We start from the raw sequence: 26094 nt of genomic DNA on the forward strand, positions 1-26094 counted from the left end.
TAACAACAAGCCTCTTCACGATAACATTTTTAGACCAGAATTTCTGCTTCAGAAGTATTTTTAAAATAAAAATTCATTTAGTAAAGTAACTTTTAAGGTAGAAATTCGTTTGGTTACGAAGCTTTATTTTTCTACTTCTAAAGATGTTTTTTTTGTTCTAAAAGTAGTTTTGAAGGCACTTGAAGAAGCAAAAAAAAAAAAATTTATTTCTCTAAAAAAAAAAATCAATTTATGATCGGAAGTTAATTTTTATAGTAGAAGTGTTGCCACGTGCGCCCTAGATTTCACGTGATTTTTTTTTCCTATGAGTTTGTCCCGCTTTTAGGTCCCTTCCTGCTTTATCTTAAAAATAAGAAGTCTTCTACTTACAAAATAAATGGCGAAAGGTTAAAGTCCCGTTTTGGGGAACACTTTCTTTCTAATCAATCTGCCCCGCACGTTTGGCAGTTAAGATCCTTTTCCTTAACTTCTCTTGTTATCTTCACTTCCGGTCACCATTATTTTAGCACTAAAATTATATAAATTATTACGAATAAAACTTGCTGTTAAGTCATAGAACACCTTAAATTATGCATAATGATAATTCATCCCGCGCACAGCGTGTGCATGAAGTCTAGTTTCGTGAAAAAAAAATTATCGAAAAAATCCTAAATTGGTAAATTTATTGTAATTGTGTCAATGCCGATTCAATCCTAAATCTTTTACAATTATGTTAATTCAGTCCATTCGATGAATTTTGGCCGGGTGATGCTGACATGGATGCCGGCCAACTGGTTGACATAATATTTTAATTTTTTAAAATCTTTTTTAAAATCTTTTACTTTTTTTCTTTTATTTTTATTTTTATTTTTTTCTTTCCCTTTCCTCTTCTTCCTCCAGCATGTTGCCTGGCCTTGGCAACTAGCTAGAGGGATGGGCGACCACGCCATGGTCGGGTGAGGCTCGTTGCGCCGGCCCGGATCTAGCGAGGTCGAGCCTTGCCCTGCGAGCCTCATCAGCCATCCCTATAGCGGGTCGTTAAGGTCCGGTGACCGGCTGGAGGAAGAAGAGGGAAGGGGAAGAAAAAAAGAAAGCAAAAAAAATAAGAAAATAAAAAATGTTATGTCATTTGTCCGACAAAATTCGTCGGGTGGACTGAATTGACACAATTACAAAAGGTTTAGGATTGAATCGGTAAATAAAAAAAAATAGATTGAATTGACATAATTATAATAAATTTCAAACTTTTTTGGTAATTTTTCCTAATTTTTGTTCATGCGTAAACGCTAGGAGCCCTTGTTGACTTTCGTTGACCACCCTCAAATGCCGGGACCCAGCGGACCATAGAGAAAAGTTGTTCCGGTATCGCCAATCACCAAAGGGGTTTAGTTTGAACCGACCACTTGAAAGTTGAAACTTTCTTTTTCACTTTCCCATTGAATTCTAAAGTATCATCCGTATGCACATATTAAATGTGTACCTACATGTTTATATAAGACCATTTTAAACTGTTTAAACCATTTAACTTTTAAAAAGAAAAATATCCAAATCACTACGCCACCGGAAAGAAGGAAACTTAAAAAAAAAAAAAAAATAGAATGATGAACGTGCTTGGTTTGTCTCATGTTTCATGTAAGAATCCAAGAAAATTAAAGAAGAAGAAGAAGAAGAAGGAACAAAAGCGATTCGATACGATGGCGCGTTTGCCATGCGAAACGGATCCGACGCGGCCTCTTCTGTCGAGGGATTAGCCAAGGAAGTCTCTGCCCAATTTCCCAGCAGCTTCGCCCATGGTTGTCACGTGAGAATTTGAAGACCGTGTAGGGGTATAATTGCAAAAGAAGTTCATTGTTAGTTTTGCTTCTCAATTCATTTGACTTTTGGTCAACACCAATTGTTTCGAAAAAATTGCTAAAAAAGTCATCAAATCTATTGCACTTGTACCATATTCAATCGTTTCAATTGTGTCAATTCGGTGATAAATCTTTTGACAATTTGCCGTTATAGTCGGTCCAATCGATTTTGATTGGAAAACGCCGACATGGCGGTCCAATCAATATAGCCGTCCTATGTGGAGTACCAGCGGTGACCTGGATAATTTTTTTTTAAAAATTTCTGTAGAACTTTTCTGAAGTTGTTTTTATTTTTCATTCTTTTTCCTTATTCTATTTTTTCTTTGCCTTTTCGTCGGTGGCCGGTCTTAGGTGATGACCGCCCTCTCTGGCCATAGGCGAGGGATGGCCTCCCCCAAATCTAGCAAGGTGTCGCGACCCTCGCCCGAGGTCGGCAAGGACCCGAGCAAGGGACACAACCTAGCCAGCAGGTGGAGAGGATCACCAGGCCCTCACGGGCTACAACAAAGAAAAAAAATAAAGGCAAAAGAAAACAAAAAAATAATTTTAAATTTAAAAATTATTAAAATTATTTATGTTAACGCAAACATTACCACGTAGGAGGATCGATATCTATGTTAGTGATTTTAGGGCAAAATTGACACGATTGACTACATTGAAAAATTGTCAAAAGACTTAAGATTAAATTGGCTAAATTCAAAAATTTATGACTGAATTAACACAAGTATGATCAGTTTAGAATTTTTTTGGTAATTTTATCCCTGTTGTCCCTCCCAAAACATTTCAATCATTTTATGATTTAGGAATATCAAAAGAAAGTCCTTACCAATAATAATAATAACAACGATAGCAACAATGGTTGAGGGTTCGCAGCCCCGTCCACGTCAAGTACACTTATTACATTTCGAGTAACTTTCATTGTAGATCACCAAACTTTCATCAATTTTGAAGAGAGAATGTCCACGTGGCAGAAATTTGGCCAAGTATCGATATTGAAACAATGCGGAAGTATAGGAATTTTTGTTTTGGATAAATAATAGCAATGAATTTAAAATAGGTTTCACTGGTTGGCCCTCAGGCCAGATACCGGGCGAAGCCCGGTGGGACCGGTGGATCCTGGATATAAAAAAAAAATTAAAATAGGCTACAAAAAAATTATATGTAAATATGTACATGTATATTCCACACGAATATTTTTAACCCTTCGACTTGGGCATCCGCTTCGAAGTAGCACAAAGGTGAGCTGATCTAGTGAATAAAATTTGACCTATAATGCATAGATCGTAACACGCGAAAAATGAATGATTCAAAAAATATTTTTTCAGAAAAGATCGCCATATCTTGAAATAATTAATCAACAGAAATATTTTCATTGTCGACGACAATTTATATCTAAACGTTTTCGTTGCCGGTGAAAATATTTTGCTTTCATTCTTTTTTATAGGTGAGTAAAAAAAAATCATTTTTTTGGAATACATATTTCAGATGATTCATTTTTCTCCCTTTTTTGGATTACATATAAGAAAAATAATTGAGTCTGAGGATGTGTTGTTTTGAGAAAAAAATTTATCATAAAGAAAAGTATTTTCCACGGACACGAAAATATTTTCCTTTTTTATAATTAGGGTTTTAATTTTTTTTAAGTATGATATTTTTCTTCATTTGACAAGAAAGGGAGATTTCATTTTTTTTTTCCTTCTCATCCTTCCAAATTAATGATTTTACTTTGAAAAAAAATATATATATATATATATATATATATTTGGAAATAATATTCGAGGGGTTAGCCAAGGAAGTCCCTGCCCAATTTCCCAGCAGCTTCGCCCACGGTTCTCGCGTGAGAATTAGAAGACGGTGTAGGGGTATAACTGCAAAAGAAGTTCATTGTTAGTTTTGCTTCTCAATTCATTTGACTTTTGGTCAACACCAATTGTTTCGAAAAAATTACTAAAAAAGTCATAAAATCTATTGTACTTGTACCATATTCAGTCGTTTCAATTGTGTCAATTCAATGATAAATCTTTTGACAATTTACCGTTATAGTCATTTCAATCGATTTTGATTGGAAAACGCCGACATGGCGGTCCAATCAGCGTGACCATCCTATGTGAAGTACCAACAGAGACTTGGATAATTTTTTTAAAAATTTTTGTAGAACTTTTTCTGAAGTTGTTTTTCTTTTTCTTTCTTTTTCCTTATTCTATTTTTTCCTTGCCTTTTCGTCGGTGGCCGGTCTTAGGTGATGGCCGCCCTATCTGGCCATAGGCGAGGGATGGCCTCCCCCAAATCTAGCAAGGTGTTGTGACCCTCGCCCGAGGTCGGCAAGGACCCGAGCAAGGGACACAACCCTAGCCAGCAGCTGGAGAGGATCATCACCAAGCCCTCATGGGCTGCAACAAAGAAAAAAAAAATAAAGGAAAAAGAAATTTTTTTTAATTTAAACATTATTAAAATTATTTATGTTAGTGCAAACGTTGCTACGTAGGACGATCGATGTCTACGTTAGTGATTTTGGGGCAAAATTGACCCGATTGACTACATTAAAAATTTGTCAAAAGACTTAAGATTAAATTGGTTAAATTCAAAAGTTTACGATTGAATTAGCACAAGTACGATCAATTTAGAATTTTTTAGGTAATTTCAACCCTATTGTTCCTCCCAAACCATTTCAATCATTTTATGATTTAGGAATACCAAAAGAAAGTCCTTACCAGTAATAATAATAATAACAATAGCAATAAAATAATGGTTGAGCATTCGCAGCCCCATCCACGTCAAGTACACTTATTACATTTCTGAGTAACTTTCATTGTAGATCACCAAACTTTCATCAATTTTTCAGAGAGAATGTCCACGTGGCAGAAATTTGGCCAAGTATCGATATTGAAACAATGCGGAAGTAAAGGAATTTTTGTTTTGGATAAATAATAGCAATGAATTTAAAATAAGTTTCACTGATTGGCCCTCAGGCTAGACACCGGGCGAAGCCCAGTGGGGCCGGTAGATCCTGGATATAAAAAAAAATTAAAATAGGCTACAAAAAAAGAATATGTAAATATGTACATGTGTATTCCTCAGGAATATTTTTAACCCTTCAGCTTGGGCGTCTGCTTCTAAGCAGCACAAAGGTGAGCTGATCTAGAGAATAAAATTTGACCTATAATGCACGGATCGTAACACGCGAAAAATGAATGATTCAAAAAATATTTTTTCGGAAAAGATTGCCATTTCTTGAAATAATTAATCAACAGAAATATTTTCATTGTCGACGACAATTTATATCTAAACGTTTTCGTTGCCGGTGAAAATATTTTGCGTTCATTTGTTTTTTTAGGTGATTCAAGAAATCATTGTTTTGGAATTCATTTTTCAGATGATTCATTTTTCTCCCTTTGTTGGATTACATATAGGAAAAATAATTGAGTCTGATGATGTGTTGTTTCGAGAAAAAAATTTATCATAAAGAAAAGTATTTTCCATGGACACGAAAATATTTTCCTTTTTTTTTTTTTTGGGTAAGGATCCTTTTTATAATTAGGGTTTTCATTTTTTTTTAAGTACGATATTTTTCTTCATTTGACAAGAAAGGGAGATTTCATTTTTTGTTTCCTTCTCATCCTTCCAAATTAATGATTTTACTTTGAAAAATATTTTTTTTTTGGAAAAAAATATTCGAATCCCCAATTTGTCATGACCAAAATAATAAAAATAAAATACGGAAAAAATAAAGTCTTGGAGGCCAAGCGCGTCCCATTCGTATTTAAAAAGCGGCCTCCTCTTTCTAGTACACACCATTACTCTCTCTTTGACCGAACCCTGCAAAAAGCCAGAAAAATCAAATCCCACGCGCAAGAACCCGCGATGATCGAAGAGAGGCGCGGCGGATCTCGGCCGCCGCACGGCGTCCTGCTGGCGGTGGTGGTCGGCATTGTGGTGGCCGTCCCCTTCCTCGTCGGCGACGGCGGCGAGGCCGTGACGGGCGCGATCTCCGACCTGCTGACCCCGGTGGGGCTGCTCCTCCTCCCCATCGCCCTCCTCCTCACCATCCAGTTCCTCTCCTCGGACCGCGGCTCCTTCGTGTCGGCGATCTTCTCCAACTCCGGCGAGCCGGATAGCATCCACCGGGTCAGCGGGTCCCCGGTGGGCGTCGCGCTCTTCCTCGCCCTCCTCCTGTTCCTGCTGTACAGCCGCGTCTCGATCTTCGGCGGCGACGAAGACTCCGAGTGAGTGAGGTCTCCGCCGGAGCGGATCAGATCTCGGCTATCTTTTTCGTTTTTTTCATTTCGCACGCATTTCGATTTTTTTGAATTTGCTTTTAATAGCGTGTTATAGTTATACTATAGCGTAGAGAGGGAAACGTAGCCCTCGGGACGGTAGGGGCGATTCTGTAATTACAGGGAAGTACGGAGGGTGTTGCTGGTATTTTGGGTGGACGACGGTTGACTGTTGAACGACGAGTTTCCTCTTTCTATCTGCCCCAGTTCTAATCAATGTTTCTTTTTTTTTCTCCCCATCTTTTTGGTAGAAGAATTAATGCTTCACAAGAGATGAAATTACTGCTGTGCTTCGAACTCGCGATCGTGTAATCGCGTTGACATCGGCTTTTTCGATGTGGATCATATCGTGAATATCATGCGCCTAAATTCTGCTTGGTAGAGATGATTAGAAAGGAAAAGGAGGGACGGGAATGTATCATGTTGATCGGATGATGTCGAGAGAAGGGAATGGAAGACAATGCGTATTGATATATGTGTCGTGGCCCCGAATCGAATAGGACACGTGGCGACGCTGGCATGTGAATATTCTTACTCGCAAAGACATGCGACGCAACTAGACTTTGTGCTTAAAAAATACATCACTAAATTGAACTTCGAAGTACCAATATAAAATTGAACTGATGAAATGTATCCAATGCAGCACGTCCAACGTAACTAGAAGTAGGCGGGCCTTCTCCTCAAATGAACATGAAATTAGAGGTATCTTCAGAAATTTCCCACATCAAACCTGAGTTAATCCCAGTTTATTTTCTTTTCCCTATATATGAAGAATATCATAAATACATGAATGTACTCACTAGCTCAGAGTACGTTTGTTTTGTCGAGAACTTTATCAACATCATCATCACCTTTATCCCAAACTAGTTAGGGTCGGCGGTTGATGAACCTAAAAATAAACGTACTTTGAACTAGAAAGGGAAGTTGTTTTTTTCCGATCTAAGCTTTTTTTTTTTTTTTTCAAACACTTGGAGAACATTTTCTCCTTGCCCCCTTTGTGGAGATGGTGGTCTCGACACATTATCCCACTGGCAAGGCCGATCATGGCCAAACTTCCCCGGGTTGGCCGGTACTCCTACGCCGACATCCATTGGATTCTGTGGGGTTGATTATTACCGTAGGAGGAAATCCCGCGTTATCAACCGGCCTAACATTTTCGCCCAAACCCGGCGACACGTTAACCCTCAGATTTTCATCATCCGATGCTGAGATGTTCGGGGCTCTGAGCCGGACCTCCAATATTTCCAGCGACATTCGCCGGTGGGAAAACCCCGAGATTGGTCGGGTTATCGACGTTAGCTCCAATGGCTCCACTCCGATTCTATATCCTCGGTTGATGTTTAATGGGGTTCTTGTGGCAATTTTGGATAGGAAGTAACTGTGCAAACTAAAAATAAATCGAATGATAAAGATAAGTACGATCAAGAGTAAAGCAGATAATGTAAATTGCAGAGTAAAATTGATTGTGGATCCTTTACACAAATTCGTCTCCGACTATTTATATCCGAGTGCAAGGTGCAATCGTCGGTAGCGGTTATTTCCGTGCATTCTAAAATATATGCTATCTAAAATATACTAAGCCTTGCTGCGGAGTTGTTGTGACAGCTAAATTATTTTCATGTTTCTTGCTTTAAATTTATTTGCAAATTATTGGTAATATTCCAATAACCGAAATTCTCCGTTTAGCATTCTCATGTTTTTAACTAAGATTCAGATAATTTGAATAGTTACATATGAGAAGAATCAGAACATTACTATTTCAAGAATTGCCATGGTTATTTGATTTTTATACGATAAGGACTGGAATTGTGACAAATAAAAATGTGGAACAAAGTGAATTTTCCAAAAACTACATGGACCGAAAGTATAATTCCCCTAAAGTGATATTCAAGGATGACTTGTGCTTGTACATCTGCGAAATATAAAGGGTCTAATTATATCTTATAAAATTGCTTGATTAGCGATGTGTCATAGAACCGTGATTTTCTTGGCTGCTTGAACCGTGATTATATCCTATAATCATGTTGGCCATGGATCGAAAGCGCCAATCGAGGCACGCTTAGACATGTATGAATGCATCAATCTCGCATAAGTGTGTGCGTGTGCGTGAATCATTGGATATAATATTCTTATGCATTACAATTACTTGTGCATTCTGTCGAACACCTGGTCTGCATTCCTGATCCGTTTCATGGGGCTTCAATGTGTGGTACGTGACCTAGTGCTCAGGCCCATGGCAACGTGCTTCGATGATGGTGCTATCTCAGTTTGTGCCCGAGTTCCAGTGAACCATGCAAGTATTGGCCTGGTCAAGGATCATGCGCTTCTCGACCCCACTGGTTAAAAATCCGCTCCATATCTAAGCCCTTTTTTGCCCCGGTGATATGCCCACCCTCGTTAAACTAGGGGCATAATTCGTCTAAGCACTAGAGATCAATTAGAGGTCGTCACAACGTGATCCCATTTTTGCCGATCCGTCTTATTCCATGTGCGTCAAGCCCTTAAATGTTATACTCGAGTGCTCACAACAAAGTGGTGACATTTAGAACAGATCTTACTCATAAACCATTTAGTAAGGCTTCTGCCATCCACTATAGACTTTGGGACGCTTCCAAACATCCTGACTTAAAAAGCGACGTCCTCGTCAGTATGGCCGAGCAATATGGAATCGCACCTTATCCAACCCATCTCGCCATCGTAGAAGCTAGGTAGGAGTCATACCTTGTCCGGTGACTCTCTAGTATGAACCTATTCTATCCACAAAACCCTACAGCCGCTGGAAAGAGTCTAGCGCTAATACCATCGGTAATGATCCTGTCCAATCCTCGTGGAAAAAATATCCCAAAGGAGTACTTAAGTTTTCACATGAGATAATGACCATGTGGGAGCGAATCTTACTTATGCATAAGATCATAAGGTCTCGCCTACTTTGTTTATGACTTTAAAAGTGTTGCAGTTTGCTTCCAACAACAAATTCTTGGCCTTAGGTAACCACTCACCCAAAGAAAAAGGTATCATGCCCCCACATCTTCTATTTCCTTCGTGAAATCGTGAGTATTGCCTGGGGGGTCTCTGTGCCTAATCAGAAGCCAAATAATCACCGTTCAATAACAAGAAGCCCAGAAAGATTCAAATTACAAACCCACCTCACTTATAAACGCCCTAGTTGCAACCGTCCTGCATCAAGGTCAAACTGCAGGACGATGACATGATAGACAACCACATCACAGCAGCTACGGTTATCTTGTCCATGCTTCACTCATGAAAGACATTTCGTTAACAGGGGACACTTCTACATTACACATATACCACAATATCAGCACTTAAAATATCGATAACTTTGGCAACTATTCCCAATGGATCAACATTTTTGCGAGCCACAAGAAGCAATATCAAGTTCTATGGAAGTATAACACAACTACGTATCAAGAACCTTCGAACCCTTCTCCTGTTGCAACTTCACCGGATGGATGCGTAGACAAGTTCTATCGAGTTTGGCAAGGTCATGGGTAAGGATTCTATACTTTAAGCAGCTGCAATAATCCAGTACAGGTTCATGGTCATTTCATCCCATTTAATCTCATACTCTGTACATGAACTTAGCTCAGTAAGATCGACAAGTGAGAGAAATAACACGACTTCATTGAACACCAAATATACCATCAATATGCTACACAAGATATGAATGATACAAAGCAATAATAGAACACAAGTACAAGATCGGCCATACAGCTAATAACCAATGGCGATATCATGAGATACCATGAAGGAAACTAAACTCGCCCACAAACAAAGAGTCACACAATTACCACCAGAAAAGCATGCAGACTAAAGACGAAAGACAAATCAACAAAGGAAATCCACAATCAAATTAGTCTTTGGACTGTCAAGCCTTCATACTCCAATAAAATATTGCATCTATAACTTACCGCAATCATTATCAAAGATACAGAGGAAGCGAACAAATCATCAGTAAATCTTTTATAGTTTTTGTTTTTGATCGAAAAATCTTTTATAGTTCACACATGCACAGTTCATAATTCTTCAATCAATCACACACAACCGCCACCAGACAAGCCACGCAGGCTAAAAGCAAGAAAAACCAGCACAGAAAATAGTTTTCAGGACTTACTGTATGTTTTCCAACTCTATTACAACCTACATGTTCATTATTCATGACCTCTATATGCATCTGGAAGCAAACCAAAAGTCAGTAAATACACTTAATTTCCAAATTCATTGAGAAACGTAGTTGTTGCATAGCTCTTATTAGCTATTGCATGGGACATTGACATCACTTGTACAATTCAAAAAGGCTATTCTCTTGTGCATGCTGGGCTGACTTCCTACAATTGCAATTAAAGAATTTGCTGAAAATCTAAATCCTGATGTGTGGAATTTACAAACCAGTTTTTTAGTGATGAGTCCTGCAAAAGAGATGACGACGCAACAAAACCAGCATTGAATATACTTAGCACTAAGAGCCAATGTTGGAGCACATCATGCATGGGAATGTGAAGGTGTGAAAATGAATATAGTTAACTCAATTCAAACAAATAAGTAGGCTATTAAAGAGGCACTATACAATCATGCAGTAGATATATTGCAGAATTGACGACAGCACATCATCTTACCTTCATGCTATGCCAAAGTTATGCAGCTTATTGCAATTAGGAGATGGCAGATTCTTATTCCACTGACGTCTTTGCATTTCTATATGACAGTAACGCCAAAGCATATTTTTATAATCCTTGATCACGTTGTCCTCAATGTTAGCTCGAGCAGGACTTCCTGGTGGATAACTATTATCAAATGCAGATGATTTCACAAAGAATTCCACTCCATGTTTTTCAGTTGCCTTGGAGACCTCATAAGTGTAATTCTTGAACAGCGAGTACTCAGGCTCCGTAAAGGGCAGATATGCGAGCAGAAGGATGATCAGAAATGGTAACACTTGCAAAAGAACCATTAGGCTAAATCCTCCTACATCAGAGTCCTCTCTCCGGTAACCACCCGCTCCTCCTGTCCTATAAACATGAGAAGTCCTGAAAGGCTGCCCCTGACGGAAGAAGGCTCTAAATATCTCATCCGGGTCAAAATCATCATCAAACAAATCATTTCCTGCTCTTCTCCTCCTCTGCCTTGCATTATGCCGCTGATTATACTCGAATTCCTCGACAAAACCAGTGTGATCATACTCTCTCCTCGAACCATCATCGCTCAAGCACTTAAATGCTTTGGACACTTTCTTGAATGCCTCCTCCGAACCAGGTGCCTTGTTCTTATCGGGATGCACTTTCAGCGACAATTTCCTATAAGCCTTCTTAATCTCCTCCAAGGAGCAAGCTTTCTCTAATCCCAAAAGTGCATAATAATCCCTCGTTCTCTTAATCCGCCCAATTAGTTGAACATGTTCTTCACTGAACTTCTTTTTCCCAGCATTTGATGCTTCATCATATTTACCAGAACCAGGCTCCTTATTACTCTCATCACATTCAGTGGAAGTCTCCTCTGAACCAAAATTGAGCTTGTCACATTGGTCCAAGAGCTCAGCAACGGGCAAATTACGGTCCAAGCGCCGCGCAATTTTGATAAACCTAAGGGCACGCTCTTTGTTGCCCGCGGCGATCGCCTTCTCGGCAAATCCTACACACCTCAACGCTTCGTCTTTGTTGCTATCCATCCTCAAAATCCCAGCGTACGAATTTCAATGCCGAAACAAAATCACCCAAATGAAGTAGCGGACCTCCAATAGGGCGAGTCAAATTCTGCATCTACTAATTCAAAATGAACCCCGAACCCCTAATCAAATCCAAAACTCATGATCACGACCTGATCCAAGGGGAACCGAAACTACTGATCAGAAGCGAAAACGACGACACTGAATCGTACAGAAGTCAAGTTGAGCGGTTCAACCATCCCATTGGGAGAATCAACGAAAGAGGGCATAGACATTACCTGAATCGCAGAACACGAAATTGCAGAAAGTCCCGTAGAGGGATTGAGTTCAATGGAGACGAGCGAACATTTACGCAGCGTCGCGGTGGCTGCCCTGCTGCTGTGCTGACGACGTCGTCGAATGAAATTGCGCCACTTCATGCAATTTTCGTTGTTTGCCCAGGAGGACCCTTTCTTTTCCACATTTTCGAATTTCATCCCTAAGAAAAATTGTGTAATTAATTCACCAACGATGACAAACTTTCCTTCACTGCTAGATGTGATCTCCAATATCACGTGTTTGTTAAATTCGACCCAAATCTATTTAATTGCCTTTGACATTTTGGCCCTTAGATCGTTCAATTTTCACTTTTAGTAAACATCGATTGGAGTTTGATGACATGGTCAAATGTTTTGGCCGAACAAAACCTCACGTGTGGCGGCCACTCACATTATTGCCACATTAATCAATTGAGAAAGATTTATGAAAATAAATTAGAGTAATCAAATTGAAATGGGGGATTAGTGATATTATGTGGCAAATGGATCCCGCCGATGTGGTAGATCTAGTCACTAGATATATATGATGTTGTGGACATGTTCGTCAATTGAATTGATCAATGATTGAACCGAGTAAAGGAGAGAGAAGGGAGAGCTATTCGAAACAAAATTTGATGTATTCTCCGCGTGCGACTTCTTTCATGATGTAACCGTGACACCCCGGATCTTATGACCAATTGGACTACAAGCAATAGACGAGTGGAAACACGGATGACTGGGGACAAAGATAGTCCATTAGCCATGGGGAAAACGACCTAAGAGCGAATCATGGTTTAGTTGAGTGTTCGGACGTGTATTGTCTACAAACGACCATTCCTTGTTATTGCCCGACTATGCATTCGATTAGGGCACCAATTATGCGGTAGCCCTAGACTTAGCATGGATCGATCGCGAAACCAACACAAATCGATCTTGTTCAGCCGCGCATTGATCGCGAATCGACCCCGAGTTGCTTTATACTCGGCCATGGATTCATTCGTAGATCAATTGCGAACTAGCAATGTGTCGACATGTAAGCTAACCATGGATTCGTCAAAGACAGAATTTCACTAGAAACCCGTATCGAACATGGGTCGGTTATGGACCGATCACCCTTGGTCGTGCATTATGTCGTGGAAGGTTTACGGCCCGAGACAAGTCAATCCTGTATCAATCGCAAATTGGTTATAAAAGGCTACCTCGGTTGTGTTCAATTGTATGATGGGTTTAGGATCGGGTAGTTCTAACCTTACACTAAGCTAAATATGGAAGCACTCGACCCAACGGCAACGGGACGCCCCCTGAACGCTCCAAACCACACGCCCGGCCAAGCCATTGAGCGTACCCGGCCGCGTTCGAACAGTGTGCCAACCGCGCCTCCATCATGGCTCGATTGTGAGCTTGCTGTGATTGGTGATCAAGAACTTGATCCGGCCTTTGGTTCGAACGGCACCTACAATTGTGATAAGTCCATACAAGCTTCCCTACTCGACTATAAGTGGCGCCTATGTGTTCTTGCCACCTCATTGACACGGATATCGAAAAGGATTACGATCAATGATTAGAAGGCTAATTATTACCAAATCTTTGACTAGGTTAAATAGAATCTTCTATAATGATTATTAAATCTTTGACCAAGTGAAACACGATTTCCTAGGAAGATAGTATAATCTTGACCAATGTCACTAGAAGACCTTAATTATCCTTAGGGAATAATTTTGGATTAATTAAGTATCAGCAAAAGGTGGACAGCAAAAGGTGGACACCTCATGAGGGCGTGTGGCACAAGAGGAAGACACTTCATGGGGATGTGTGGCACAAGGGGAAGACTTCACTAGATAAATGTCCAACCTAAGGTTATAGGTTTATTAGATTAGCTAGGTGGATAAGTTGTCAGTAAGCCACATGGACCTATGATCATTTGCATCCTCAACCATTGAGATTATGTGGCAAGTGACCAGGAATAAGAAGGAGCCAAGTGGAAAATACACGAGATAAAATCTAACTTGGAAAACAATTCAAGAAGGCTATAGATTAGCTAAGAGTCCTCTTGACTTCACCCTTCTCACGCTTCTCTCTCTCTCTCTCTCTGTTCAACTCTCAACCGTCACCACCATAACCAGCCGCGACCCTCACACGCCAACTCCCTCACTGGACCACCATCGCACGCACGACAACGCCTACCTTCCGACACTGCCGACTTCCTACTTCGTTCTTTTTAATAGTTCTTTCCAACAAGATATGTTAGTGAATTTCTAAATCTTTGTTAGGGTGTGAGACTAGTGCTGAACTTATGTGATTTTACGAGAAAATTGTGATCTTGCATGCTCTTTTTCATGCCTTGCCGTCCATGGTGGTGTGCTTATAGTACATGATATGATACGCCTCATTTGTGGGCGAGTAGGTGTATCTTGATTGCGAGGTTCAGTATGGGACGAATCGAACGGAACGACGGAAGCATTCTCTCGAGCCAAGAATGGGTTGCCCTACGGGATGCCTTGGAATTGTGAACGCCGAGATGCATTGTCAAGAGAAGACAAGTGGAACCGTGAAAGGCATGGGATGAATATGAAAAGATGAGGATTGCATGCATGTTTACAATTGCTTATAAGTTGAAAGAAAACAATGATGTGCTTTTGCTGATTCATATTTTGATTGCATGATGCATAAGCGTAGTGTTAGCCAACTTCTTAGCTTAGGTTTAGATATTTGCTTACCGAGAAGTTGTTTCTCATTCCTTTATTTTTCTTAGATTTGTAGGTATGGTAACTATTCCACCTCCACGTTTTGGCCTTGTAATGTCGATTGAGATCACTCATATTGATGTCGTAGATGTAGAGAGCGATACCACCTTCCGGCGCTACCTTAGCACCACATACGCGGATGAGAGACTGGATCATTGGGTCCCGCATCGTTATGTGGCGTGGTATGTTTTGTTCAACAGGGATTTACTTGGCCCTATTCATGACTTTGACGGACCACCGGGCTTCAGTAGTGGTGGATAGCCTCATGACATGTGAAGCGGCGGAAGAGGGCTAGGTTTTGATAAAGAAGGGAGGACGACTTGCTAGATCGATGATTTTTCGATAGCCATCGCCACGAGAGGAGCCAGGCATAACCATGCCCTAACCAATGTTATGTGTATATAGAAGCATGCGCAAGTACACTAGTTGTATTAGATAACATACATAGGCATGTACTGTAAATGAGACGCATATTACACTAATGAATGGTGTACTTTATTATGTATGTCTGTTTTATCTTTCTCTTGCCATGATCACTTAATAAACGATGATTAGATCTATGTTTCCGCATGAAATAAAAGTATTACATAAAATTGAAGGGATGAATTGAGGTTGACATACTTGGAACGTCATTAAACCTCCCCCGTGACGCCAAGGCCTCACGGCCTTAACCGGTCCCGGCTACGATCAGTCGCAAGCAGAGAGTACCGTCGGAAGCTTCACACTTCTCACGTGGTGCCGGGGTCGGGTCGGGGTGTGACAGTAACACTAATCAACCACGAGGCACTCAACTAGAAGGCGACAGAGGGGGTCGGGAGGGCATTCGAATTCAGGTTTATCGAATAGAGACCTGCAAAGTTGACTTACCGACAATGTAAGGAATGTTCATAATTGATTGATTAACGAGGGTCAAATTAATTGCAGTCTCTACCAGATGATATTGTTTCGTCTTGCTGGACGAATTGGGATTTTACACTGGCTTATTGGCCGTGAATATGTTTGTTATATAGCCTTTCTCATTTGCACATTAATCTAATCCATTTGAGCTCTTTTTCCATATTTGACAAGTGAGATTTCAACTAGCTGAGTTTTATATGGTCGGTAACAAGATCAATGACAATATGGAAAGGGAAGTCTAGAAATCACCGGCTCACCATTACTAAGTCTTTGGAGCAATTCGCAAGAAGGAAATGGAATTTGAATTTAAAGTACTAATTGAAAACTTTTACATTTGATTTGTTTGTCTTGTATAGTTTTATTATTTTATAGACTGGTTTCATGGGAATATATTCCTTTCCCTCTCATGGTCACGTTCCCTTTTCCTATTTCTTTAAAAAAAAAATAAAAGAAACGGATTTTATGCCATTGCCAATTGCCCTTCTCTACTTTTAGGCTACGTTGTTTCACAAAAAATATAGATTTTCTAGAAGATGTTTTCAAGGGAGTCGTTTTCTAGGAAAAATACAATATTTTCTGGTATTTGGTTGAAACTTGAAAATGAACTGAGAAATGTTTTCCGCCGTTTGATATAGAAAATCAATTTTCATCGTACATGTCTTTTAATAATTCTTGATTTTTTTTTACTATAATTTTTGAAAAATCAATTTTTATTTATTTATTTATTTTTTCTTTCTTTTTCGGGTGGCTACTGACCGGCGAGGCTCGAGCTCGCCAGATTCCAACGGCTCGGGCGCTCTCCTCTCGTATCTCTCGTTCAGCTTCTCCTCGAATCTCCACTTCCTGGTGCCAAAGCAGCTGGGTTACTTGTCCTTCCATGCTATACGATTCGTCAATAGAGGAAGTTCGAGGAACAGGATGTAGGGAGCACACATTATTCCCTTTTTTTTGTTTTTGGGGGGGGGGTCAAAGCGCACACATTATTCTAAACCACGAAATGGTAATGCCGTCGAATTCATCCTCTTCGAACAATGTCGTGAAAGGGAGGGGAACATGAGTGATCTCACTCGGTTAAAATTCTTATAGTCTCCAATAAATTTTGTACTCTGATTGAGATATTTCTATTATATATAGAATTGCAGCAGTATTCAAGAAGAAGCTGGAAAATTATACAAGCAATGGAATCCAACGCTTTTTCACCGAGTTAGGCAACAAAATACCTTTAGCCTTTGTGGAATTCGCCCTGTCGTGGGGCTGGAGCTCACCGGCCTCAATCGAGCTCGAAGCTCGCCAATTTGGCGAGCTCGTGGCTTGCCAGCCTCAAGCAAGCCCAATATCGTCGGGACCGGCCGAGCTTCAAACTCGCCAACCCACGTTATAGCCAATCGTCGGGCGGTCGGCTGTGGCCGAGGTCCGTAGTCGGCGGAGGGGCGGGCCGAGGAAGGAGGAAGAAGGAAAAAATAAAAAAAAAGAAAAAAAGAAAGAGAAAAATAAAAATAAAATATTCCAATTTATAAAAAAAATGAGAAGAAAGTAAAAATAATTATAAAGAAAGGAAGTGTGAAAAAGATGAGGAAAATATTTTCTTCTTCTCAAAAAGTGGAAAATATTTTCCCCACTTTTGAAGGAGTTTTCTTCTTAGGGGGAAATTATTTTTTGGAACTAGCTTATTGTATGCCCCCAAACATAAAAAAAATTCGGAATAGTTTTTTTGGAAGTTATTTTTCGCGAACAAACAAAGTCTTAAAAGCACTACTTTTTCTTTTTGGTCAGTAAAAGCACTACCTTTGAAAGCACTAATTGACATCTTGAATTTTGTTATTGGAGACCACTGTGCAACTTAGAATCTTTCCTTATATACACAAGCAACTTTCCTTTTCGAAAATGCCAATGCCCTTGCCCTTGCCCTTGCCAGGGCCACATCGTATTTCCAGCCACTTCCAAACCCCCGAAACAAACCCAAAACATAACTAGCGAACCCTAAGCTCACTTACCGCCATTGGCCACTGCCAAAGCCTTTAGCCATTGTGCCCACCCTTGCGATAGCGGCGGTGGCGGCAATCAGTGGTGGGCGATGAAATATGTCATGATTTGTGGTGACTTGGAGAATTTGAAATTTTAAAGAGGGGTAATTTGGTATTTTTAGTAATAAGATTTAATTAGAAAATGATAAATAGTATTTTCAAAGTTGAGAAAGATAAGGGGTGACCAGATTGAAAAGACGAGGATGGTTTTTATTGATAGTTTTCCTTTCTATTAATAGATGTGTGATAATATTTGTTTAACTTTGCATACCACCACAAGTATTTGATGCTACATAAGAGTATATTCAAGGTAGTATCCGCATACCTATCAACAAATGGGATTGATATACGTGAGATTATAAACTAAGTACGTTCTTTTTTCTAATAAGGGAAAAAGAATCAGGTTTGTGATTAGTCGGTAAGGACAAGAGTCCGGAAAGAAGGATGATAGTCTATTATATAACTTATGGAGAAGAATCATTTGTGATTACCAAGTTATTACACTACATAAGGACATGGGGAGTTCTTTATATAATCTATTGACTTTCAAAAAGAAATTGAGTTAAGTGTTGCGGTATTAAAACTTGGTGGAAATTGGAAAATGAAAAGACATAAGAAAAAAAAAAAAAAGGAAAAAGAGAAGCAATAGAGAAATTCAGAACCGTGAGCGACATATGTTAACAGTTTTTGGTTGTGGGCCGACTGCGCATGAACCAGGTGCATTTCATGACCTCTAAATGGAAGAAATCCGATGACTGAGAAACGTACAAATGTACAGCTGTAAACCACCAAGAAATTGCTCTAAAATCGGTGGAAGAGGCCTATACATAAATATGGTTGTCGATGTATTAGGTTGTGAGTAAAGAAATTAAGGGTAAAAGTATATTTTTAGCGCCAAAAGTTGTGTACCAAAATCACTTTGATGTCAAAAGTTTTAATCGGGTCACTTTAGTGTCAAGTCGGAGAAAAAAAGATCACTTTAGTGGTTCCGGCCAAAATTACCACGTGGCATTTTTAATTAATTTTTTGAATTTTAATTGGCATTTAAAAAAAAATGAAGTCCACGTTGGTTCCACGTGGACTTCAAAATTCAGAAAAAAAAAAATAAAATAAAAGAAAATTTTTTTAAAAATAAAAATTAACAGAAAAATTTTAAAATAAAAACATTATTTAAAATAAATTTAAATAAGCTGAAAAAATCAGAAAAAAACTAAAAAAATGCCAGGCGGTAGCGAGGGTCTCGAGGCCTTGGCTTGAGGGCGACGGGGGTGGCGGCCCCCGGCCGGGGCTCGGCGGCCCCCACCGGCCATTGCTGGTGATGGTGGGGTGACGACGTTTGGGGTGATGACGGCGAGAGTTACAGCAACCCTCGCCGCTTGCAATCTTTTCTTTATTTTTTTTTTAATTTCTAGCTTTTTTTTATTTTCAACTTATTTCTCAAATTATGTTAAATAAAAAATTCAAATTTTAAAAAAAATTCCACGATGGTTGCCGGCAAGTATGTAAGCCGCAAATATTAATAAAAAAGTGCCACGTCCGAATTCCGGCGGAGCAAATTAGACTTGGCACCAAAATGATCGTTTTTCAAAAAACTTGGCACCAAAGTGACGCGATTGAAACTTTTGGGACCAAAGTGATCTCCGTGCACAACTTTTAGTACTAAAAATGTACTTTTCCTAAGCTCTACTAATCTTTTTTTTGGTCTAAGAATTAGTTTTATTGGATTTGGAAAAACTTAAACATCAAGGCCCAACTTAGGGGCATAAAGACACAAAAGCTCCCAAAGGGGTTGCAGGGATGTGCCATCCAAGAGGAACAAAGAGAGCCAGAACTATGGGTTTTACAAACCCATCCTGCTACACTATTAGGCTTTCTAGAGCAGTGGGCCAAAAAAATCCTCCTGAATCGACCCATGATCCGTCGGGCATCACTGATAAGGACGGAGACTTCGCACGGGATAAGATCTGCAGTAGATATGGCTTTAATTAAAGTTAGACAATCTGACTCAATTTCCACTTCGTCGTACTTCTTCGCCTCGAGGAGAGAGGGTAGTCAGAAAGGCTAGGGTTTCGCTTTGAAAAGTCGTAGACACAGGAGCCGAGCTCACCACTCTATCCACTAGAGTTCCTATCGAGTCTCGGATGACACAGGCTATGGAACCAACAAGGATCCTTCTACGTATGAGGTGTCGAAGTTCACCTTTAAAGGTCGTCCCTTTGGAGGAATCTAGTCGTCACCTAAATTCTCTGGACTCATTTCGAAATTAGGTGTTCTAGCATTCCAATTACACCGTTTTTTATCATTAGGTGAGCTAATTCCACGATATAATCTGGGTCAGGTCTTCGTCGTTAGAAGATGAAGTTATTTCTCTCTTTCCAAATCTCCCAAAGAACTACTACCATAATCTCGAAGGTTGGTTTTTGGGTTGATTTTCCTTTGAATCTGAATAACCATTATTCAATTCTTCATAAACCCCATCGTGATGTTTAGATCTTTAATGCGAGGTTAGCCCGGACTTTAAAGATCCACCGACAAAGAAGAAACAGATGTTCTACTGATTCTGGCTCTTGTTTACATATCGAGCATGTGGCTTCAGGTACTATTTTCCTTTTGAACCAATTATCACATGAAGGTATTGCATTTTGACAAATACTCCATGTACAAATTCTGACTTAGGGGGTATTCATACGCCAAATTCTACTCCATAACTCCCCGGGTGGCTAAAATGATGATGATGATGTATGTGCTTTAGTGTTCTATACATAGAGCCCTCAATCTCTGTTATAGGCACTCTTTACTATAAAGATGCCTGATTGTGTTGTAGTCCATACTAATTTATTGCATTCCGGGTTCTCAGTGGGATTGTTAACATCTCACTAACAACATTCTCATCAAATAGTTCCTGAATTACTTATTTGTTCCACTTTTCCTCCTCCTTATTCATTAATCCTTCAACATATGTTGGGAAAAGTACACTAGAAGTGCCATAACTTGTGTACGACGTTCACTTGAGTGCCATAACGTTCAAAACGTTCACTTAAATGCCATAACTTTCAAAAATCGTTCACTTGGGTGTTACGTCGGAGCAAAATCGTTTACTTGAGTGTTACAGTAACTTTTCCGCGCGTGCCGCGTCAACTTTTCGACATGCTACAGTAACTTTTCCGGCGTGCCACGTCAGCTTTTTCGGCGTCCACATCAACATGGCACCCAAGTGAACGATTTTTGAAAGTTATGGCACTTAAGTGAACGTTTTGAAAGTTATGGCACTCAACCGAACACCGTACAAAAGTTATGGCATTTCTAGTGTACTTTTCCCCTATATGTTGGTTCACCACAGTTTGCTAGCCCCCTAAAATGCCACTTTTCAGCCATTTGTCCTCTTGAATTAAAATATTTTTCCCATTCCCAATTGATGACATAACTGATGGTGAGATAGTATCCCTACCCATCAAAAGGCTTTGCCAACCCACGAAGAACGATTTCCTTTTCCAGCATTCCAAAATGAGCATCGAGAGAAGTAAATTCCTTTTAAAATGCGACTCCACAGAGATGAAGTGTTTTGCAGTAATCTCCAAGCTTGTTTGTCAAGCATAGCCTTATTGAATGAGAGAAGATCCCTAAAACCCATACCTCCTGCATCTTTCCTCATTTTCAGCAGTTCCCATTTCCTCCTATGCATCCCTGTTTTTGTATCACTTTTCCTCCACCAAAATGATGCAATTTTCCTCTCTATGGCTTGATAGATAGAAGCAAGAATTTTAAAAATAGACATAGCATACTAAGGAAAAGCTTGAACCACAGTTTTGAGTAAAATTTCTTTCCTAGCTCTTGACACCCATTTCTTCTTCCACCCCTATATTTTCATATCGGCTTGGGCTAATATCTAGGCAAACATCTTTTTCTTAGATTTTTCCCAATCGAAAGGAATTCTTAAATACTTACCTGTTTTTTCAACTTCAAGGACTCGTAACTCATTGGGCATGTTTCTTCTTAAGCGCTATGGGCATCTAGTACAAAATGAAATAGTAGACTTATTCAAATTGATTGCTTGTCTGGATGCAAAGTAATATTGATTCAAGATTGCAGCCAAATTGTTATATTCACTCACCTTTCCATCCAAGAAAAATATGGAATCATTTGTGAATAATAAGTGAGTGAGGATTGTGCAGTGATTATTCAGTCTAATTCCAATGATAGTTCCACTCTTTATTGTTGATTTAATAAGAGAAGACAGGGAATGTGCCATCAATATAAAGAGATAGGGTGAAATAGGTTCACCTTGTCGCATTCTCGTCGTAGGCTTGAAAAATGACAGTGGCTTCCCGTTTAGTTTCACACCGAATGTAACAGTTCGGAAACATATCATCACCCCGTTAACCCATATCTTGGTGACTCCTATTTTCAACAAGCAAGCTTCTAAGAAGTCCCACTCCACCCTATCATAAGCCTTTTTCATATCTACTTTCAGCATGGCTTGAAATTTTTTCTTTCGATTATGAATTCTCAAATGGTGAAGCACTTCGTCCACAATTAAGATTTTTTTTGTATTTGTCTGCTTCCCATAAAGGCGCTTTGTTCTTCAGCTATAATCTCTGGTAGCCACAGTTTCACTCTATTAACCCATACCTTTGAAAAAATTCTTGTACACAAAGTTGCACAAGCTAGTTGGTCAAAATTGGTCTAAACTTTCAGGGTTGGCTATTTTTGGAATCAATGAGATATAAGTCTTGTTCAATTCTAGATCCGAAAATTGCTTTTTGTACCTCTTCCATAGTAAGTTCAGTAGCCAACTCTTGATTCATCTCGTTAGTGACCAGGACTGGGCATTTTTGGAGAAATGGCTCAAAGTTTTGAGTAGCCCTTGTTTTGTACAGCTCACAAAAGTGTTCTGTTGTCATCTCTTTTAACATTCTAGGATCCAGAATTTCTCAGAACTGATATTCTTTTTCTTTGCTTCTTTGAATGGTCATGGCATGAAAATGCTTAGTGTTTTTATGACCCCATTTCAACCAATTAATCCTTGATCCCATACCCCATTAGATCTCCTCTTGTTTCCAGCTTTGCTCAATTTGGTTAATTAGTTCTTGCCTCATTTCTCCAAAAATTCCTAGCCCTGATCACTAATGAGATGAATCAGGAGTTGGCTGCTAAACTTACTATGGAAGAGTTATAAAAAACATTATTTCATATGGGAAGTTCGGAAGCACGTGGACCAGATGCTTAAATGAACAATTTTGTTAGCAGTATTAGGAGGTTTTAAAAATGGGAGTCTTTCTAACAGTGAAGCGATTCTAGGAAAGTGGATTTCCGGATCTAGAATTCAACAAGACTTACATCTCATTGATTCCAAAAATAGCCAACCGTAAAAGTTTAGACCAATTTTGACCATTTAGCTTGTGCAACTTTGTGTACAAGAATTTTTTCAAAGGTATGGGTTAATAGAGTGAAACCGTAGCTACCCGAGATTATAGCTAAAGAACAAAGCGCCTTTGTGGGGAGCGGACAAATACAAGAAAATATCTTAATTGTGGAAGAAGTGCTTTACCATTTGAGAATTTATAATCAAAAGAAAAAATTTCAAGCTATACTGAAAGTAGATATGAAGAAGGCTTATGATAGAGTGGAGTGGGACTTTTTAGAATCTTGTTTGTTGAAAATGGGATATGTGTCCAAACTATTACATTTAGCGTGAAACTAAATGGGGAGCCACTGTCATTTTTCAAGCCTGCAAGGGGAATATGACAAGGTGACTCTATTTCACCCTATCTCTTTATATTGATGGCCAATTCACTGTCTTCTCTTATTAAATCAACAATAGAGGATGGTACTATTACTTGAATTTGACTGAACAATCACTGTCCAGTCCTCTCTGACTAATTATTCGTAGATGATTCCATATCTTTCTTGTATGGAAAAGAGAGTGAATGTCACAATTTGGCTGCAATCCTGAAGCAATATTGCTTTGCATCCGGACAAGCAATCAGTTTGAACAAGTCCAGTATTTCATTTTGCACTGGATGCCCACAGAGCTTAAGAAGAAACATGCCAAGTTAGTTGTGAGTCCCTAAAGTTGAAAAAACAAGTCAGTATTTAGGAATTCCTTCCAATTGAGGAAAATCTAAGAAAGAGATGCTTGCCTGGATATTAGCACTAGTCAATATGAAAATAGACAGGTAGAAGGAGAAATGGATGTCAAGCGCCGGGAAAGAAATTTCACTGAAAATTATGGTTCAAGCTTTGCCTCAATATGCTATGTCTATTTTTAAAATTCCTGTTTATATCTGTTGAGTCATAGAAAGGAAAATTGCATCATTTTAGTGGAGGAAAAATGATACAAAAATAGGGATGCATCGGAGGAAATGGGAACTATTGAAAATGAGGAAAGATGCAGGAGAGATGGGTTATAGGGATCTTCTCTCATTAAATAGCGCTATGCTTGGCAAACAAGCTTGGAGATTAGTGCAGAACACTTCATCTCTGTGCAGTCGAATTTTGAAAGGAATTTACTTCCCTCGATGCTCATTCTGGAATGCTGGAAAAGGAAATCATTCTTCATGGGGTTGGTAACGCCTTTTGATGGGTAGGGATACTATCTCACCATCGGTTATGTGGCGGTTGGGAATGGGGAAAACATTTTAATTCGAAATGGGAAAAACATTTTAATTCGAGAGGACAAATAGCTGAAAAGTGGCATTTTAGGAGGATTAGCAAATTGTGGTCAACCAACATATGTTTGAAGGATTAATCAATAAGGATGAGCATAAGTGGTACAAATAAGTAATTCGGGAACTGTTTGATGAGAATGTTGTTAGTGAGATGTTAACAATCCCACTGAGAACTTGGAATGCTTGTGATAAATTAGTATGGATTGGAACAGAATCATGCATCTTTACAGTAAAGAGTGCCTATAATAGAGATCGAGGGCTCTATATTCAGAACATTGAACCACATACATCATCATCATTTTAGCCACCCTAGGAGTTATGGAATAGAATTTGGCATATGAATATCCCCTAAAGTTAGAATTTTTACATGGAGTATTTGTTAAAATGTAATACCTTCATGTGATAATTTGTTCGGAAGGAAAATAGTACCTAAAGCCATGTGCCCCGATATGTAAACAAGTGCCGGAATCAATAGAACATCTGTTTCTTCTCCGTTCGTGGACATCTGAAGTCCGGGTTAACCCCGCATTAAAGATCCAAACATCATGATGGGGTTTGTGAAGAATTGAAGAATGGGGGATAAGTACACTGCGGGTGCCATAACTTTTGTACGGTGTTCACTTGAGTGCCATAACTTTCAAAACATTCATTTAAGTGCCATAACTTTCAAAAATCGTTTACTTAAGTGTCGTGTTGGAGCAAAATCGTTCATTTGAGTGCGACATCAGCTTTTTCGGCGTGCCACGTCGGCTTTCGGGCGTGCTACGTCAGCTTTTCGGCCAACCATATCAACTTTCCGGCGAGCCACGTCAGCTTTCCGGTTACCACGTCGGCTTTTCCGGCGTCTACGTCAACATGGCACTTAAGTGAACGATTTTTGAAAGTTATGGTACTTAAATGAACGTTTTGAAAGTTATGGCACTCAAGTGAACACCGTACAAAAGTTATGGTACTTCGAGCTTACTTTTCTCGAAGAATGGTTATTCAGATTCAAAGGAAAATCAGCCCACAAATCGTCCTTTGAGATTGTGGCTGCTCTAGAAAAGCTAATAGTGTAGCATATTGGGTTTGTAAAATCCGTAGTGTTGGTTCTCTTTATTCCTCTTGAATAGCGCATCCCCTCAACCCCTTTGGATCTTTTGTGTCTTGATGCCCCTAAATTGGGCCTTGATGTTTAAGTTTTTTCCAGATTCAATAAAACTACTTTTTAGAACAGAAAAAAAGGAACATAATAAATGGCCTCCTTAAGCTTCACCCATCTAATCACTTTATATCCTTCGCCTTCAAAACAACAATTTGCGTTTCATGTCTAAACTATACCATCCAAATGAACAAATTCGACAAACAAATAAAAAAGAAAAATAATTTGATCTCTAAATTCCACATGAAAATTAAATATGCAAAATCTTATTTCTCTTCTTTCTCTCCTGTCATCTGCTGTCCATCAAACCGTTTTTGGTCATAATACCCCACCCTCGACACTGACATGACCACGGTTGACACCATAGTGCATCGATGACCTTAGTGAAATGTGGGCTATCATAGATTGAAAAAATACTTCGACAATTATCGCTTAATGAAAATGCATAGTTCATAACGCAAAGATGATTGATTCTTGAATTTATGAAGGTAGCGATTCAAAAGCCGACAATGATATTCAAATTTTTTTCAATAATTTA

At 39.3% G+C, this 26094-nt stretch overlaps 2 protein-coding genes across 6 annotated transcripts; one reads left to right on the forward strand and one right to left on the reverse strand.

The window, feature by feature from the left end:
• The first annotated feature begins 5606 nt into the window (after positions 1–5606).
• LOC115726319 lies at positions 5607–6337 on the forward strand. Its single transcript, XM_030656139.2, has one exon. It carries the CDS (start codon positions 5694–5696, stop codon positions 6057–6059), a length of 366 nt encoding a protein of 121 aa, XP_030511999.1. The 5' UTR covers positions 5607–5693; the 3' UTR covers positions 6060–6337.
• Positions 6338–9112: 2775 nt separating this feature from the next.
• On the reverse strand, positions 9113–12229 carry LOC115726317 (chaperone protein dnaJ 49). 5 transcript variants are annotated; one of them, XR_004013522.2, is made up of 5 exons: positions 12065–12229; positions 10741–11938; positions 10411–10533; positions 10239–10298; positions 9512–9693 (listed from the first exon to the last, which is right to left on the reverse strand). XR_004013522.2 is itself a non-coding variant. In XM_030656136.2 (3 exons), the coding sequence occupies exon 2, from the start codon at positions 11787–11789 to the stop codon at positions 10743–10745; it is 1047 nt and encodes a 348-aa protein (XP_030511996.1). In that variant the 5' UTR covers positions 11790–11938; positions 12065–12229; the 3' UTR covers positions 9514–9704; positions 10741–10742. The 5 variants fall into 5 exon arrangements, 1 of the variants encoding a protein (XP_030511996.1); XR_007198656.1 differs by lacking the exons at positions 10239–10298; positions 10411–10533 and adding an exon at positions 9113–9468 and having other exon boundaries at positions 9591–9693; XR_004013527.2 differs by lacking the exon at positions 10411–10533 and having other exon boundaries at positions 9513–9693.
• Positions 12230–26094: the final 13865 nt, after the last annotated feature.

Source organism: Rhodamnia argentea, chromosome 6 (genome assembly GCF_020921035.1).
Source record: "Rhodamnia argentea isolate NSW1041297 chromosome 6, ASM2092103v1, whole genome shotgun sequence".
In the NCBI taxonomy this organism is placed as follows: Eukaryota; Viridiplantae; Streptophyta; class Magnoliopsida; order Myrtales; family Myrtaceae; genus Rhodamnia; species Rhodamnia argentea.

What these genes read in the sequence shown, in the direction of transcription:
- LOC115726319 (XM_030656139.2), top strand. Translation starts at nt 5,694, where the DNA reads ATGATCGAAGAGAGGCGCGGCGGATCTCGGCCGCCGCACGGCGTCCTG.
- LOC115726317 (XM_030656136.2), bottom strand. Translation starts at nt 11,789, where the DNA reads ATGGATAGCAACAAAGACGAAGCGTTGAGGTGTGTAGGATTTGCCGAG.